Source organism: Pelophylax lessonae (genome assembly GCF_965119305.1).
Source record: "Pelophylax lessonae genome assembly, chromosome: 2".
In the NCBI taxonomy this organism is placed as follows: domain Eukaryota; kingdom Metazoa; phylum Chordata; class Amphibia; order Anura; family Ranidae; genus Pelophylax; species Pelophylax lessonae.
Genome location: NC_138769.1, coordinates 293263238 through 293281844, shown reverse-complemented (window position 1 = coordinate 293281844; position 18607 = coordinate 293263238). Strand labels below are relative to the sequence as shown.

At 48.4% G+C, this 18607-nt stretch overlaps 1 protein-coding gene across 5 annotated transcripts in view; it reads left to right on the top strand.

The window, feature by feature from the left end:
* LOC309547692 (uncharacterized protein) overlaps positions 1-18607 on the top strand; it is a 149967-nt gene that overhangs the window by 80763 nt on the left and 50597 nt on the right. For all 5 annotated transcript variants that reach the window (XM_082247619.1, XM_082247615.1, XM_082247618.1 and 2 more), the window contains exon 4: positions 9278-9792. In XM_082247619.1, coding sequence (XP_082103745.1) covers positions 9278-9792 — 515 coding nt within the window. The remainder of the gene's footprint in view (positions 1-9277; positions 9793-18607) is intronic.

Genomic DNA, 18607 nt, shown 5'->3' with positions numbered 1-18607 from the left:
AGCACCCCAAGCATGTCCTCAAATGCTTCCTAGTGTCCAGTCACCTAAAGGTACTAGCCTATGGAAAAACAAGATGGGACTAGCCTATAACCCAGGGTCTATAAATATTCTGCCTGTGTCCTAAACTATACCCCGAAATGGAAGTTACTGGGAAGTCAAAATCCAAATTTTTCTAATTGGTACAAGAAGCCATATTTTATTCAGAAGAATCCAAAGCTGGATAAAATAGATCATTTTTATTTCGGCATGGAGTCCAGCTTAAATTTTTCTATATCGCACTCTTAACTGCTTGCCGCCTGCTCACAGTATATTTACTGCGGCAGTCAGCCCCTCACAGGCAGAGTGACGTAGGTCTACGTCGCTCGCCTGTGAGGCTCTGGGGAGCGCGCGTGCGCCCGCACCCCCCCGCGCGTGTGACCAGCGGACCCGATGTCCGCCGGTCACTCGGCGGGGGAGAGGGAGAATGTCAGGCAGCTTGTGTAAACAAGCCACCTGTCATTCTCCTCGCTGTAAAGACACTGATCACACGGATCTAGTATACAGATCCGTTGATCAGTGTCCTTACAGCTCAAGCCACAGCCAATCACAGTAGAAAGCACGCCCCTAGGGATACACACAGCCCCTCCCTCCCAAATAAAGTTAACCCCTTCACTACCAGTGTATTTTTACAGTAACAGTGCATATGTATAGCACTGATTACTGTAGAAATGTCACTGGTAACCCCAAAAGTGTCAAAAATGTCAGTCAAGGGTCCGATCTGTCCGCCGCAATGTCGCAGTACTGCAAAAAAAATCGCAGATTGCCGCCATTGCACGTTAAAAAAAAAACAACAAAAATTACAAAAATCTTTCCCTTTGTTAGTAAACGCGATAACTTTTGCGCAAACCAATCAAAATACGCTTTTTGCGATTTTTTTTTTTTTTTTACCAAACATAGGTAGCATAAAACAAATTGGCCGAAAATGTTAAAAAATTTTGATTTTTACATTTTTTTTGGGGAATTTCATATAAAAAAATGTGAAAAATATTGTTATTTTTGCAAAATGTACGCTCTTTTTTTGTTTATAGCGCAAAAAGTAAAAATTGCACGGGTGATCAAATACCACCAAAAGAAAGCTCTGTTTGTGGGAAAAAAAGGACGTCAAATTCGTTTAGGTACAGCGTCGCACGACCGCGCAATTGTCCGTTAAAGTCACGCAGTGCCGAATCGCAAAATACCCCCTGGTGGTTTAGCAGGAAAATCCTCCGGGGCTTAAGTGGTTAATATGTATACAGTCCAATATATATCCATAGTGATTTACAAATGTTTTACATTAGAAAGATCTAGGCCAATTGTCTCAGAGGTTGTCTAGTATACAATTGTGCATTACAGACTGGTTAAAGGGTGCTGTTGAGCATACACCTTAACTATGCTGCTGCATGGCACAAATTTTGAACATTATGATGTATATTTTTTCAAAATATGCATATAAATACTTTTTGATTACAGTGGCCTTTTGCAGCTTAGATAAATCCTGCCTTTTTAGTCACAATATGCAAGAGACATTTGTTACCCTTTTTATTCTGTCTTCTAGATTGTTTCAAAGTCTTGAAACAAACCTCAATTTTTTTTTTTTTTTTTACCACTTCTGGGTCGGAAGGATTTGCCCCCTTAATGACCAGGCCATATTTTGCGATTCGTCAGTGCATTCATTTAACGGACAATTGCGCGGTCATGAGATGCTGTACCTAAATAAAATTGATGTCCTTTTTTCCCACAAATAGAGCTTTATTTTGTTGGTGTTTGATCACCTTTGCGATTTTTAAATTTTTTGCGCTATATACAAAAAAAGAGCAATTCTTAAAAAACAAAACAAAAAAAAAACAATATTTCTCTGTCGCTCATTGACAGACGTAGTCCTCCTTGATTAATATCAACTCGGGTTATACTGCCCTCTACAGGAGTAGGACTAGACAGGAAAGAAAACGTTCTGGCCACACCCTAGGGGCAGTCCCAGAGGGTATATCCTCTCACTTCCTGCTACAGCAAATCAGTTTTTTTCTGTCTAGTTAGGAGTAAGGACCTAGATTCCTTGCTAGGATCTTCGGTCCTGGCAGGATTTTTTTAGAAATACTTTTTTAGACAGCTTTTTTTCTCCAGTGTTCCAGTCCGTCGCCCAGTGTCAAGCAAGTACGCTGAAACTGGGCGACGGGCTGGATGTTGAGATCCAGTGGTCACCCCAGTTCAGCCTACGAGCGCGTGCAGGCCATAGCTCCGCGCTGGGTCGGCCGCGACATAGTCCCACTGGACGCGGACTGACCCTGCGAGTTAAACGTCTCGCCTGGACGCCAATGACCAACAGAGTCACGGCGTCCGTATTGGTCGACAGCCCCCCCACCCCGGTGGAGAGGGGTTCTGTCAGGAGTTGGCGCCCGCCTGGTTCCGGTATGGTGAGTAGAATGTTCCCCCTCTCCCCCTGTCGGGTTTGTTGGTGGACGCGGGCCCCTCTCTGAGACGGTCGGACACTCAGTTTCTGGGTCTCCCCTCTATCCTATAACAGGTCACAGATCCCCCAATTTGAGTGTGATTTTTGTGAATAGAAACCAGGAGGCTTGGTTTGGGAGCTGACTATCTAAAGTCACTATATGACTGTAAGGGTGACTGAAGTCAGTGGCAGACTACTAAAAGGCATTACTATTGAGGTATAGAGGTATCCTTCCTGTCTAGTGTGTACACAGGCCGATGCCTATGCCTGAGTTACTGCAGCCACAGATCGCCATCCCTCCAGAAAGCCGGTCACTTCCACAGGCCACACAGCCTCCCGCAGACCGAGGACACCTCCAGCAGGCCGAGGCACTTCCGCAGGCCGCACAGGCCGAATGCACACATCCCGCAGGCCGCTGCTAGCTGGCAAGCCGCCGCTATCCTACACAGGCCGCCGCCATTTTTCTGCAGATCGCACAAGGCCGCCATATTGGCGTAGCCTTGTGTCTCCAGCATGGGGGCGGCCATGTTTGAGGTGACCAAACACCTCGTGGAGTAATTGGGAGGCGCCAGAAGGTGTGTAAAGGGGCGGAGCCGCCTCCTTGGCCCAGGGAAAGCAAGCCAAAGACTTCCTGTCTGTAACAGACAGTGCTGGAAGCAGGTTGATAAGAAACTTCTGTGCATCAGGTGAGCCTTGGGGTCTCTCTCTCTCTCTCTCTCTCTTTCTGAGGGGTCCAAGCAGGTAGACTGAGGGGCGCTACTGCGCTGGGGGACTAAGTTAAAAAAAAAAAATGTTTTTTTTCTTGCAATTAATTTTTTTGTGTTTGCTGGCAAGTGTCTTGTTACATGAACCCTGCCACACATGTATCCCCACCTGATCCCCTCAGGGTGGCCGCAGGACCCTCCAGTACCCCACTTGTGATGATGCATTATCAGCAGTTTTGGAGTCTTTGGTATCCCGGGTGGAGGTAGCCTGTCAGGGACGGGGGTCAAGAAGAGCGACCCCCGCCTACCCCTATGTCATCTGATACCTCAGATACGGATTCTGAGCTGGTCATTGCAGTCCCTTTTCTGGGGTTGTTGTCTCAGGTACGGTCTCCTCAGACAGTAAGGAGGACGCTTCTGCCTCCGCCATAGCACAAGAAGCGTTGGTGGAAGCACTAGTTGTGTCTGTCCGGGAAACCTTAAATCTTGAGGTTACACCGGCAGAGGTAGCTGAGACTCATATTCCTTTTTAGGGCAAGCCTACCAAAATGGTGAAGGGTTTCCCTTGCACAAATAGGGTCGTCCGTAAATGAGCCCTGCTATTTCCAAACGCATTGCTAGGCGCTATCATTTTGAGGAATCCCTCATTTCAAAGATGGACGGTACCACCAATAGTGGACTCACCGATTTCCAGACTAAATAAAGCCACTGTTATCCCGTTGGATTGACAGAATGGGCCCCACCCATCTCTAGGGTGGGGGGACGTCTTCACCGGTTTCCGGATCCAGGGCTTTCCAGAATCCCGGATAAAGGGGTTCGCAAGGTCATATGATCGGGATACAAGATCGAGTTTCGATCACTTCCACCGGTGCGATTCTTCCCTTCCAATATTCGACATCCCCGGGTCGCTTAAAAAGCTTTGCGGGGGACAGCTTGATACAACAAGCAGTGGTAGTTCCCATTCCTTGGAGTAGTTCTAGTCGAACTTGTTCACAATGCCCAGGAAAAGGGGCTAGGTGCGTCCAATTCTGGTCTTGGAAGAGATGGAGTCCATCCATACAGTGGTGGCCTCCCTGCATCAGGGGGATTTCCTGGCCTCCATAAACATTTAGGATGCCTATCCTCATATCCCTATCTTCGCAGGACATCAGCGTTTTCGTTGCTTTTCCCAAAGATCATCCCTGGTTCCCACCAGGAGACTGAACTATCTGGGCCTAATTTTGGATACATCCTTGGCAAGAGTGTTTCTCCATGCGGAGAAACTCCAGAAGATTCAGTCAATGATTCGGATGTTGCTGTCCGTCAGCTGGCTGGGATTGATGGTCGCCTCCTTAGAGGCAGTACCATTTGCCCAGTCTCATACCCAAATTCTCCAAAGAGGAGATTCTTCTCATATGGAATCGGAATCCCGATTCCCTGGACAATCGGATCCGATTGAGTGAGCGGACCAGGGAGGCTCTGGTCTGGTGGCTTCGGTCTCCGATGCTCAGCCAGGGGAAGTAATTTCTTCTGATAAATTCCAGGTTACCGATAAATGTGTTGGAACTGAGAGCGATCAGACTTTGTCTGATTTACTGGACCGAGCAGCTCCAGGGCAGCCCGGTTCGGATCCAATCGGACTATGCCACGGTCATGACTTATGTCGATCACCAAGGGGCACCAAGAGTGCCCTGGCGGCCATAGAAGTGGCCAACATTCTTATTGGGGGAACAGTTGTTCCAGTTCTCGCCGCGATATTTATCAGGGGGGTGGACAGGCAGATTATTTCAGCCGTCAGATTCTGGATCAAGAGGAATAGTCTCTTCATCCAAAGGTATTTCACCAGCTGTCCCTTCATTGGGGCACCCCGGATATGGATCTGTTGGTAGGTTGGCTCAACAGGGCTCGCACCCACGATCCTCTAGCGGACGCAGCCTCTCAAATTGCTGCTGAGATTTCTCCGCAGGATAGAGGTGGAGGGAACTCCAGTTATCCTGGAAATTCCAAGCTGGCCTCGTCAAGCCGGGTACGCCGACTTGGACAGGCTAGTCGCGGACGCTCCTTGGAGACTTCCTCTCAGGGAGGATCTGCGGTCTCGAGGACCGATCTTCCATCGTGCTTTACAGTCGCTGGTTTTAATGGCCTGGCTATTGAGACCCAGGTACTGAAGGACAGAGGGTCGTCAGCTTCAGTTATTCCTACTCTAATTAAAGCAAGGAAAGCGACTTCCAGCAAAGTCTATTATCGCACATGGAAGACTTATATCGCGTGGTGTGAATCTTTGGAATTTCCCCCACGTACCTATTCGGTGACCCGAATCTTGGCTTTTGTAACGCTTCTGCGTTTCTTATATGGTGTGGATTTTCAGCTGCAGAAATAGTTCCACGTCAGTAGTCATGTAAGAGATATGCTGAGATACCATTCCCAACCTCAATGACTCATCATGTGTGGAAGGTCTTATTTCAGCCAGTAAATACACACAATTAGCAAGCTGGTTCCTAGAATGACTTTATGTATGTGGTAACACAATGATGAAGGTTGAGGGATAGGTTGAGTGGAGGTGGTAGGTGATAGACACTTGAAGGTGAGACAGTAGCAGATGGATGCAGGAAGGTTTAGCAATGTTGTATGGTAGCAGATGACAGAATAGCAGGTGGACATACAAAAGAGATCAACCCAGTGCAGAAAAGTAGCAGTAGTCTCAAGAGCTAGCAATCTAGTTATGCAGATGTGATAAACAGTCTTTACTATGCAGAGCTAGATAGTGTAAGCTTAGTATAAGTTTATAGAGAATTCCCCTGCGGGGTACTTAGCACTATTAGCGATACAGCCGAAGGGTGGTTCAGGAGTGGCGGATGATCCAGTAGCGGGATACAGGGATCAGCGCGGCGAGGTTCCGTCAGCGAGGTAAGCTTGCAAGCATGGAAGCTTCAAGCAAGGTTAGCATCCAGGTAAAGGTGTTTGAACGAACACATGTGAGTGAGAACCGGCGCTTTAAATAGCCATCTAGTCCGGCGCTGGGTGATGACAGCTCCAGTCTTAAAGGTGTATGCGCACCTTTCCAAAAGTAAATGGTGGGGCGCATACACTTGTGGAAAGTGTAATTTAGGGTACCAAAGGTACCGGAACATTACAGCTTTTCTGCAAAAGGGGGTTGAGCAGAAACTATCCTTGAGCACTATCAAGGGTCAGGTTTCAGCATTAGCAATCTTCTTTCAGAAGCCTTGGGCTACTCATTCCTTGGTGTCCAGGGGGTGCTCCACCAGTGCACGCGCCCTTACCGCCCTGGGATCTTAATTTGGTGTTGGTCGGTTCTTCAGAAACCTCCCTTTGAAAATATCAGGGAGATTCCCTTGCTTACATTATCCCAGAAGGTGGCCTTCTTGGTGGCTATCACTTCTGCACGCAGGGTGTCAGAACTGGCTGCATTATCATGCCATTCCCCATATCTAGTGGCTCATAGGGATAAAGTAGTTCTTCATCCGAAGCCATCCTTTCTTCCTAAGGTGGTTTCAGATTTTCATCTGAATGAAGATATTGTGCTACCTTCCTTGTGTCCTAAGCCCAATCATCCTCAGGAATATGCGTTGCATTCCTTGGATGTGGTTCGGGCAATCAGGGTATACCTGAAGACTACGGAATCGTTCCGTAAGACGGATTCACTTTTTGTGATCACGGATGGCCCCAGAAAGGGGTTGCCTGCATCTGCCGCGACTATCTCCAAATGGATTAGACAGACGGTTGTACAGGCTTATTCTATTAAGGGTCGGAATCCTCCGTTCCCTGTTAAGGCGCACTCCACTCGAGCGCTCAGTACTTCCTGGGCCTACCGCCATCAGGCGTCAGTGGTCCAGGTGTGCAAGGCGACTACCTGGTCGTCGGTTCATACCTTTACAAAATTTTATAAAGTTGATGTGATGGCATCGACGGATGCCTCATTTGGCCGCAAGGTTTTGCAGGCCGCAATTTGAGGAGACCGGTGGTCTACCTCGAGGGTTTTTTTCCGTTGGAATTTCAGTTGAGTCTCATCGTGTGATTGATGAGCCTTTATAACTTCCAGTTGGCACCGGTTGGGCCTTCTAGATTGGATTTTGATTTCCATTTTCCCACCCCTCATTTGTGGCACTGCTTTGGGACGTCCCGAGTTGATATTAATCAAGGAGGACTAGGTCTGTCAATGAGCGACAGAGAAAAATGGATTTTTGTAAAATCTTACCAGAAAATCCTTTTCTCTTAAGCTCATTGACAGACGTAGTACCCCTCTGTTTTTGAGTTGGGTTGGGTTAAATTCTCTAAACACTGCTTTGTGACATAACTGATTTGCTGTAGCAGGAAGTGAGAGGATATACCCTCTGGGACTGCCCCTAGGGTGTGGCCAGAACGTTTTCTTTCCTGTCTAGTCCTACTCCTGTAGAGGCCAGTATAACCCGAGTTGATATTAATCAAGGAGGACTACGTCTGTCAATGAGCTTAAGAGAAAAGGATTTTACGGTAAGATTTTACAAAAATCCATTTTTTTTCACATTCTGCTATAGAACATTCCCAAAAAATAAATGTAAAAATCAAAATTTTTTTTAACATTTTAGGCTGATTTTCTGCTACATATTTTTGGTAAAAAAAATTGCAATAAGCGTAATTTGATTGGTTTGCGCAAAAGTTAATGCGTCTACTAACTACGGGAAAGATTTTTCATTTTTATTTATTTTTAAAATTTGTTTTTACTGGTAATGGCGGCGATCTGCGATTTTTTTTGCAGGACTGCAACATTGCGATGGACAGATCGGACCCCTGACCGGCATTTTTGACACTTTTGGGGGGACAAGTGACATTACTACAGTAATCAGTGCTAAAAAATATGCACTGTTACTGTAATAATGACACTGGCAAGGAAGGGGTTAACATTGTGGGTGATCAAGGGGTTAAATGTGAGCCTGGGGAAGTGATTCAATCTGTGGGGGGGGGGGGCGTGGCTTATGAAATGACCATAGAGACCTGCGATCCTATATAGAAGGATCACAGGGGCTCTATGATCATTCCAGGAAGAACGGTCAGCTGTATTTATAACAGCTGCCCGCCCTTCTCTCTTAGCAGGGAACGATCGCAGGTGTCAGACGGCAATCGGAGCCGTCTGCTCTGTGCATCGGCTTCCCCTCTGACAAGCAGAGATGGGAGCGCACCGCCGCTGGCGTGCGCTCACCCCCTAGCTCCCTGCGTATACCTACGGCGGTTTGGGCAGGAGCGGCTGCCTGCCGCAGAATAACTATGGCGGGCGGTCGTAAAGCGGTTAAATTGATATATTATTCTCTTTACTAAGGCATTTTAATTCATATTCCTATTTATATAATGTATATTTGATGCTAATTCTGGCATTTATTCTACTCTGGGCTTTTTCATTGATGAATAGATACGGGAGCTTGCCAAGAGCGCCCCCTTCTCCCCCACACACCACACCACAAAGTGCAGGGTTCAGGAGTGCAATTTCACACAGGGTTCAGGAGTCCATATTATAAAGAGTGGAAGGGTTCTGGAGTGCATTACACACAGGGTGCAGGGCTGAGGAGTGCATTGTGCACAGGGTTAAGGAGTGCATTGCGTGTATGGTGCAGGGATTGCGCTACGCACAGGTTTCAGGATTGAGCTATGCACAGAGTTCATGAGCGCGTTGCACGCAGGGTGCATGGTTCATGAATGCATTATTATGAACTGGATATAAGAGTTGACAGTGCAGAGTTGAAGAAGGTGCATCTCTCACAGGCCAGTTTACCACTAAAAACTACCTTCCCCCAAACTCTGCCTGTACAGAGATTCCCTCCCCCTCACAAGTCGAGTACCAGAGAGATGGGCTGCTGCAGAAGAGCAGCTACAACTTACAGCAGGAAAGTGCAGGCTGGGGGGCAAGGGCTTCAGGAGACTAGTGTGGCTGTGTAAATCCTCCGCCTCTCCTCACCTGTCATAGGGATAGTGCAGGGCAGTGAGGGTTCTGAGGGAGCTGCTGGGAGAGGTACGCTGTTACTTTTAAACATAGAAGCCGGTTAATGTGTTTACATGTGACAGTAGTGAGCACAGTGCCAGAGATGGCAAGTTAAATCCCTTATTCTACTTAAAGTAATCAATTTATTTATTTTTTCAGAGACCATAACAGTTATGATGAGTATAATCATAATACAAGCCATGACAGAAATTACGACGACGGTCAGTATATGGAATATCAGGAGCCCACATACCATGATTATCATGAAGAAAACCGACCATATCGTGGAGAAAATCGACCATATCGTGGAGAAAAGCGTCCATATCGTGGGGAAAACCGACCATATCGTGCAAAAGACCGACCATATCGTGGAAAAGACCGACCATATCGTGGAAAAGACCGACCATATCATGGAGAAGACCAACCATATCATGAAGAAAACCGATCATATCACGACCAGAGAGAACCCAGAGAGCAAGCTTATCACGTGAGAGGCCGTCCTGAAGGTGGTTATCAGAAGGATTTTCGTGGGGAATATCAGCAAAGTCATGGAGAATCGGGTCAATATCCTCATTCAAAATCTCAGAAGTATACCTATAAGGGTACCTATAAGCCACAAATAAAAGAAAATGATGATAGCATGGAGACTAATATGGCAAAACCTGTACATTCAGGTAAGTACAAGCAGGTATTGCTAGAGTAATGAGCACATTGAGAATCATATGCTGAAATTATAGGGGTCATTTTGTTTTAAATTTCCTTTATCAATGTGGAGAACCAGGGAAGTGGGTTTATTATCCAGAATAGTCAGAGTGATTCCAATATTCCATTAATTTCCTTTCTAGTGCAGTTATGAAAATGAACGTGGTTGAGACAGGAAAACTCTTGAAGTGGAACTCCTACCTCCCATAGTTTTGTGTAGAGTGAGTGAGCCATTTTTTCCCTGTGGTCTGTGAAACTCTACCCTAGATATGGCACAGTTGGCAAGTTTTTGCTTTGAGCTGAATATCCTGTTTACCTTTTAAGATCAACATTCTATATACATCTCACTGAGGGATCAACTGAAGAGTCTATGATACCAGAATTTGTGTCATAAAACACTGGTAATTAATGGAATAGATGGAGAATACTCTTCAGGGCTGGGGAACAGGAAATTCATCTTACAGCAAAAGTGTGGTTTCTATAGAAGAAGAGAGAATACATCTTTCTCTTACGTCCTCTGACAGTCGCTGCCCACTCATTGTCTTCACCAATGGGTATTGACCTCTTATCCATAGGAGCAAGCTAGGCATAAGACTTGTTAAAGACAAAGTAATTTACATAGACACACCTATGGGGGCTGTCCCACTGGTCCAATACCCCCCTGCTATCAGCCATTCCCAACTCAGTTTGTCTTCTGCCTAGTTAGGAGTAAGATAGGCTCTCCCTGTGCTGGGGCTACGGTCTCGGCCTTTTCTTCTGTTTTATGATTTTATTTTCTCAAGTGTGTTTTCTTACACTACTAGCTGTTTATTTTTCAGCATTTAGTTAGTCGATTCTTCGGATGACGACGGCGTTGCGGAGCTGGGAGTCGCACTGGTCGTCCTGGTGTTCCAGGACAGAGGGCCTTATGGAGTCCCAGCCCGCCATCGAGCGTTTAGCGGGCTATGCGTACGCCCTGGCCTCGCATCCGACCTGTCTCTGTCCTCAGGGATCAAAGCCTGCGAGGTGGCCACTTCGCTTGGACGTCTCACCCACAATTCCGTGCGTTGCTAGCGTCCTGCGTTTTTTGGCTGACGGCACCCCCACCACCTGGGGTGGGAGGCTTCCCGTCGATGAGAGGTCCCCACGCCATCAGGTACTGGTAAGTACATTCTGTGTGGGGCCTCTGTCTGGGGCTGGCAGTCTGATGGTCTGTGGTATCCCCTCATGTCTGTGTGTTTGGGGCTCCCTTACTCCCGGTCCCTGCGGGGGCTCTATCACAGCGGGATCGCTATGTGGGGGGTTTGTGGGGGTCCCTCTCCTGAGTGACACTGTGTATGTGGTTGGAGGTGCAGAAATGTGTGGCGACCGCTGCGGGTTGAAAAACCGCCGGTCCACCATTTTAGGTGTGGGCGTGCTGCTGGCTTCACTGTGGGCACTTCTGCAGCAATGAATGTAGTGTGTTTTGGCATCTTACGGCGCCATCTTGTGTGTGGCAATGTGTTCTTCTGTGCATATGTCGGCGGCCATTTTCCCGGAGCCTCCCATTACTTTCTATGGGCAACCATTTTTCCTTAGACTGTTTTTCCTAGTTCAGCCTCATGCAGTGACATCACTTCCTTTTTCTCTGCAGTGGAGATCGGCTGGCATGTGGCAACACTTGTGGGGTCTGTCTTTGCTGTTTTTTGTGGGGAATATCTCTGGCTGTCAGCTCATTCCTACTTGTGGGGTCTGCTTGTATAGTTCTTCATAGCGGTGTACTGCGGTGGGATCGCCGTGCGCTTAAAGGGCCAGTACCTTGAAAAAAAAAAAGTTTTTTTCCTGATGGAGTCCCAGGACCGCAAATTTCCCCCAGCCTTAGTGGATGATTCAGGTTCCTCTGGATCTTCTGCGCTGCCTGCTCTGAATGCTGCACTTGTGACTTCAGCGTCCAAAGTGAATCTTTTGATGGCTGAACGGGATACTAAGAAGAGGCCTAGGCTTTCTCTTTCTTCTGATTCAGATTCTGATATGGTTGCCGTAGACAGTGTGCCCCTTGAGGGGTCTCGTTCTTCCCAGTCTGATGGGGAGGGGGAGGATGAGGAGGGAAATGATTCCCCCCTGGTTGCCCGAAGAACGCGCAGCTATGGCTGAGCTGATTACTGCTATTAAGGATACACTACGTTTAGAGGATGGGCCCAATCCTCCGGGCAAGCGGCCCTCTTTTGGTACCCGCAGATCCCGTAAGGCGGCGCAGGTGTTCCCTTGCCCCGCTGAGTTCCACGAAACCGTGAATGAACAATGGCGCAATTTGAAGCGCAATTTTGTGGTGCCTAAACTGTTTCAAGTCCGTTACCCTTTTGCGTCTCCTACGGATTCGCACTGGACTGTGGCTCCTAAAGTGGATCACACTGTGTCTAGCTTGGAACAGGGCCACTCTGGTACCCACCGAGGATTCCCCGGTGTTCCGGGACCCTATGGATGGGAGGCTGAAATCCCTTGCCCGCCATTCCTATCTGGTGGCGGGTTCCAAACCTATTTTCGCCTCCGTCATGGTGGCTCAGGCTGTGGCAGATTGGGCTAAGGTGCTCAAACGCACCCTCGTGACTGATTCTGCCCCTCCTACTACCTTGGAGATGGTGGACCAGATTTACCATGGGGTCATGTATCTGTGTGATGCGGCCTTGGATGAGGCCCCATTGGCGGCTCGCCTATCGGGGGTCGCGGTACTTAACCGTCACTTGATTTGGTTAAAAAGCTGGTCGGCTGACCAGACTTCCAGGAAGACGGTGTCTGACATCCCTTATGTGGGGAATCGTCTTTTTGGGGATTCCCTGGATGAATTGGTTAAAGGTGTCACTGGGGGCAAGAGCACTCTGCTGCCCCAGAATCCTAAGGGTAAGTTCTTCCGCGGTAAGCGGGGCCCTTTCTTTAAACCGAATCAGGGGTCCTTTCGTGCCTTCAAGGCGCAGGACAAGGGGAAACCCTTCAAGGGCCAGGGTGGCCAGAGAAAGCCCCGGGGGGGCAAGCCAAAGGCTGCCCAGGCTGGTGCGGCGGCTCAGTCCGCCACTGCCTGAAGGGGCGCCCTCACCCGTTTCAGGGGTGGGGGGACGTCTGCGCGGTTTCCTCCAACCTTGGCTGCTCCGGATTCCGGAGAGGTGGGTTCAGGAAATCATTTGATCGGGCTACAAGATCTAATTCCTTTCGCAGCCTGGCGGATCGGTTGCTCGATCTTCATCGGGCGGTGCAGGATCTCCTCGCCCAAGGGGTTGTCGTCCCGGTGCCTCATCGGGACAGATTTCGGGGGTTTTATTCAAATCTGTTCACTGTGCCCAGAAAGGAGGGCAAGGTGCTTTATGCGCATTCAAAAATTCTGCATGGAATCCCTCCGTTCGGTGGTGGCCTCCTTGAGTCCGGGAGATTTCCTAGCTTCCATCGACCTAAAGGATGCGTATTTACACATCCCCATATTCAAGGGTCATCAGAGGTACCTCCGATTCGCTGTCGCGGAGGAACACTATCAGTTTGTGACGTTACCTTTCGGTCTCGCTTCTGGTCCAAGGGTGTTTACCAAAGTGCTGGCTCCTGTTCTGGGCCTGTTACGGGCACAGGGCATTGCGGTCTTGGGATATCTGGACGATCTCCTGTTAAGGTCCAGTGCCAGTCAGATCCTGCTGCGCGATCTGTCCACTACGACACTCCAGGAGTTCGGATGGACCATCAACACTCAGAAGTCGACTTTGACTCCTTCGGTTCGTCTCCCGTATCTGGGGATGGTCCTGGACTCCGCCCAAGCGAAGGTGTTTCTGCCGGAGGACAAGTTCCGGATCCTGCAGGACGAGGTCGGGTCCCTCAGGGACAACGAGTCCTCGTCACTCAGGACCTCAGGGTGTCTCTGAGTCGCCAAACCAGAGTGGATCTTCTGTGGTGGCTCCAGTCCCCGGCGGTGGGGGAGGGGAAATCCTTCCGGCCATTGCTGTGGACTGTGATTGCCACGGATGCCAGCCTGTCGGGCTGGGGTGGCGTTCTGGGCAACCTGTCGGCCCAGGGCACTTGGTCGGTGGAGGAATCCTCACTACCGATAAACATCTTGGAATTGCGAGCGATCAGGCTGTGCCTGATCCATTGGTCGGATCGTCTTCAGGGCCGCCCTGTACGGGTGCAGACGAACAGCGCCACTGCGGTGGCTTACATCAATCACAAAGGGGGCACCAAGAGTGCCCGGGCGGCCCAGGAAGTGTCCAGTATTCTGTCTTGGGCCGAGACTCACGTCCCGGCGATTTCGGCAGTTCACATTCCAGGTTTGGAGAACTGGCAGGCCGATTATCTGAGCCGCCAGACCCTGGACCAGGGGGAATAGTCCCTGCACCCAGAGGTGTTTCAGATGCTGTGTGCGAAATGGGGATCCCCGGATGTGGATCTGTTCGCGTCCCGGCTAAACAACAAGGTGGGAAGAACGCGCGATCCGCTGGCAGACGCCTCGGATGCGCTGGTGGTGCCTTGGCATCGGTATCGTCTGATATATGCCTTTCCTCCGATTCAGTTGTTGTCCAGGTTCCTGCGCAGGTTGGTCTGGGAATCGAAGTTGGTGATTCTGGTGGCCCCGGACTTGCCACGCCGGTCCTGGAACGCGGACATCATTCAACTGGCCGTCGAGCCTCCATGGCGGCTACCGTTACGAGACGATCTACTGTCTCAGGGACCGATCTTCCATCCTGCTTTACAGTCGCTGGCTTTAACGGCATGGCTGTTGAAAGCCAGGTCCTGAGAGAAAGGGGTCTCTCATCGGAGGTCATCCCTACTCTGCTCAAGGCTAGGAAAGCCTCATCCGATAAGATCTATTACTGTACTTGGAAGGCTTATTTTGCCTATTGTGAATCCAGAGGCTTCCCTCCTCGTGCCTACTCGGTGGCGAGGGTGCTGGCCTTCCTACAAACTAGTGTGGATCAGCGCCTGACGTTGACCAAGATTAAGGGCCAGCTGTCTGCACTGGCCGTCCTTTTTCAGCGCCCCTTGGCGTCTGACTCTTTGATTCGCACCTTTATTCAAGGTGTGCGTCACTTGGGCCCTCCTTGGAGGGCGCCTCTACCTCCTTGGTACTTGAACTTAGTTCTGTCCGTTTTGCAACGTCCTCCCTTTGAAAACATCAGGGAAATTTCTTTGCCTCTGCTGTCAAAAAAGGTTGCTTTTCTAGTGGCGATCACTTCAGCACGCAGAGTGTTGGAATTGGCGGCTTTGTCTTGCCGCTCCCCTTACCTGGTGGTTCATAGGGATAAGGTGGTCTTGCGACCCAACCAGTCCTTTCTTCCAAAGGTGGTTTCTGATTTTCACCTTAATGAGGACATTGTTCTGCCTTCGCTTTGTGCGAACCCTAAACATCCTAAGGAGTTTGCTTTACATTCCTTGGATGTTGTCAGGGCGATCAGGGTTTACCTGTCGGCCACTGAATCCTTTCGGAAGTCGGATTCTCTTTATGTCCTTCCTGAGGGACCTCGGAAGGGTATGGCTGCATCTGCGGCGACCATTTTGAAATGGATCAGACAGACGATTGTGAGGGCCTATTCTCGATTAAGGAATGGGCACCTTCCCTGTCAAGGCGCACTCTACCAGAGCGGTGAGTGTGTCCTGGGCCTTCCGGCATCAGGCTTCGGTGGCCCAGGTGTGCAAGGCTGCGACTTGGTCGTCAGTGCACACCTTTTCAAAGTTCTACAAACTGGATGTTCTGGCATCGGCAGATGCCTCCTTTGGCCGCAAAGTTCTGTGTGCGGCAGTGCCTTAAGGGGACCCTGGTTTTGCGGGTCCCTGGCTGTTGGGGTTGTTTCCCCTTGTTTATTTGCTTACCTGGGTTGTTGCTCCAGTTAAGCTTTTCTGTTGCCCAGGAGGATACCTTTCTGTTCATGTAAGGTTCCTTTCTCTGATGTGGGAGCTGCGTTGCCTTTGTGACGGTTACATTTCCCACCCCTCATGTCTACACTGCTTTGGGACATCCCATTGGTGAAGACTGAATGAGTGGATGGCGACTGTCAGAGGACGTAAGACAAAACAGATTTTTTGTAAAAAAATTCCTTTCTCTGAGTCCTCTGACAGTCGCCGCCCCCGCCCCTCTATTGGGGTTCTGTGGACTTTAACTGCTTGCTATCACACTGAGTTGGGATGGCTGATAGCAGGGGGGTATTGGACCAGTGGGACAGCCCCCATAGGTGTGTCTATGTAAATTACTTTGTTTTTAACAAGTATTAGGCCTAGCTTGCTCCTATGGATAAGAGGTCAATACCCATTGGTGAAGACTGAATGAGTGGGCGGTGACTGTCAGAGGACTCCGAGAAAGGAATTTTACGGTAAGATTTTCCAAAAATTCAGTTTTTTGCTTGTGTTAGGAACAGCTGTTAGGACATTGGAGTGAGTGTAGCCACTCTGGGACAATGCAGTGTGTAATAAAATAAATAATAAAGGATACAAATCCTGAAAAAGGCTTAATCATCTGCAACATATTTTTTTTTTTTTTTTTATCCTAATCGTCCAGTACAGGTCACAGGACTTAGCTGCATATAATCCCTGGCCTATGAATATATCATTGGGTAATTTGACAATGGTAGTCAATGTTTTTTGCTAGTGTCCTGTGATAGACCTGGTTTCCTTTTTAAACCATTGGATTTTTATACGCAGACCAGATCCTTTACCCTCAGGTTGTGTACCCTGGGTCTTGTAACTAGACCCAACTATGTAGGGCCGGCCCATAATGTTTCCTTTGGGCATGGGATCCTGCATTAGACGTTCACTTTGACACGTATAGCAACATGTGTAGTTAGCTACAGGGTGCTTTACAGGCCCAGAGCCGTGGGTCATTTCTGTGTTTTCCCAGATCCTGAAGACCCCTTTTGAGGGTATGCTTGCCATGACAGGCAAAGTCTGGACCCTTAGTAGGTCCAACGTCATGGATAAGGTAAGACAGGGTTTCCCTGTATATGGGCATTGGTTCCTGGTTTTTAATAATATCCGTTGTGCGTAGCACACTATGCAATTTTATTGCCAGAGGGATTAGGTGATATTCATTTTATTGTGGTAACCCCTGCCATTTTGCTTTTAATGTTCCTTGGTGCGAGCAATTTGAAATGGGTTTTTTGTTTCTCTTCCTAGCTACACTTGGCCTCAACAGTATGAGGTGATTGCCTCAGACATCCTAGATGACGCCTTCCCACCTACCTTTTGCCCCACTGTACCCCCCCATATTCAGCAAGGGAGCGAGGACAAAAGAGCCAACTAGCATGCATTTTGAAAACTGCCTATGAGCAACTCAAACCACCGTTCAGGGTGACAGCAGCGAGTTTGTTCATGAGGAATGTTTTAATATAACACTGCTCCTGTTATCTGACCCTTGCTCCCTCTCAGGCAAGCATTATGCAGCCTGTCAGACAAAAGCATTTCTCTACCACTATGTCTACCACTATGTCTGAATTCTTTGGAAATGTCTTGCTCTTCTGGAAACTTTTATTTCCAGAGGCCTGAAAGGCTACAGCTTCTCCATTCCCCCTAATCCTGTTCGGGATTCAGGAGAGGAACCTCCTTTCCTTGAGGATGTGATGGAGGAAGGTATTGAAGTTACTGATTTTGTAGCTGAGGCTGCAGAGGATTTCCCTTTCTCTGCATTTTATGAGGTACAAGCTGTGGCTTCAAGCCACATGCTGTGTACTGTGGACACAAAAGTTTACGTGATGCCTACTAGAGTTTGAATAGCAGCACCTAACTCTATGGTCACTAGAAGAAAAAAATTCAATACACGCATAGCACAATTTGAGGACTAGCCCAGTCATGAAAGGGTATTCACTCCTAAGCATTTCACTGAAATGAAAAATGAAATGACATGGTACACAGACATACTCAGACTTCTGATTTATGAGCCTTGGCCTCTTCCAAACAGACCAGACCTACTGGCCCAAGGTCCCCTATTCTTTCCCACTTCTCAGTCTCTTGCTTTAACGACATGGCTGTTGGACCCCAGGTCCTAAGGGATATTGATATTTCTGACTTATTTTCACCTTACTCAGAGCAAGAAAATTCAACTCCCACAAGATTTCCCAATGTACGTCGAAGGCATAATTTGCCTGGTGCCAACACAGGAATTTGAGTCCAGGGGAGTACTCAATCACTCGTATTTTGGCTTTTCTTCAGTCTGGTCTTGACCAGCATCTGGCCCCAAGTACCCTTAATGGACAGGTTTCTGTTTTATCCTAGTATTTACTGTATTCCAAAAAATTCTTGCCTCTTAATCCCAGTCAAGAGTTTTCTTCAGAAGTTGCTGGTAGAAATCCCCCAGTTTGACTTCTGTGTCACATTGGAATCTTAACCTGGTGCTCCTTGTACTATCTTAGAACCAATTAGAGATATTCTGTTGGAATATCTTACATGTAATGTTGCCTTCTTGGTCGCCGTTACATCTGTTTTGCACAAGGGCAGAGTGGTTCTGTCCTTCCCCAAAACAGGACAAGAAAATTGCCCTTCATTGCCTGGATATGGTCAGGGTCTAGCTAAAAACTACACTACAGCCTCTATGCGCAAGACTGAGTCCTCCTTTGTCCTGTCTGTGGGCCCTCACAATGGGCATCACGCTTCTGTTCCACCATTGCTAAATGGGTCAGGCAACTAATTTCCAGGGCATATGCCTTAATAACAAATAGGTTATACTTTACCTGCTCTGTGCAATGGTTTTGCACAGTGCAGCACCGATCCTTCTTTTTTTTTTTTTTTTTCTTTTTCTGGAGCCTACAGAGCATTGCACACATAATCAGCAGGGAGAAGATCCCCCCCCCCCCTCTCCGCCCGCAGTCACAG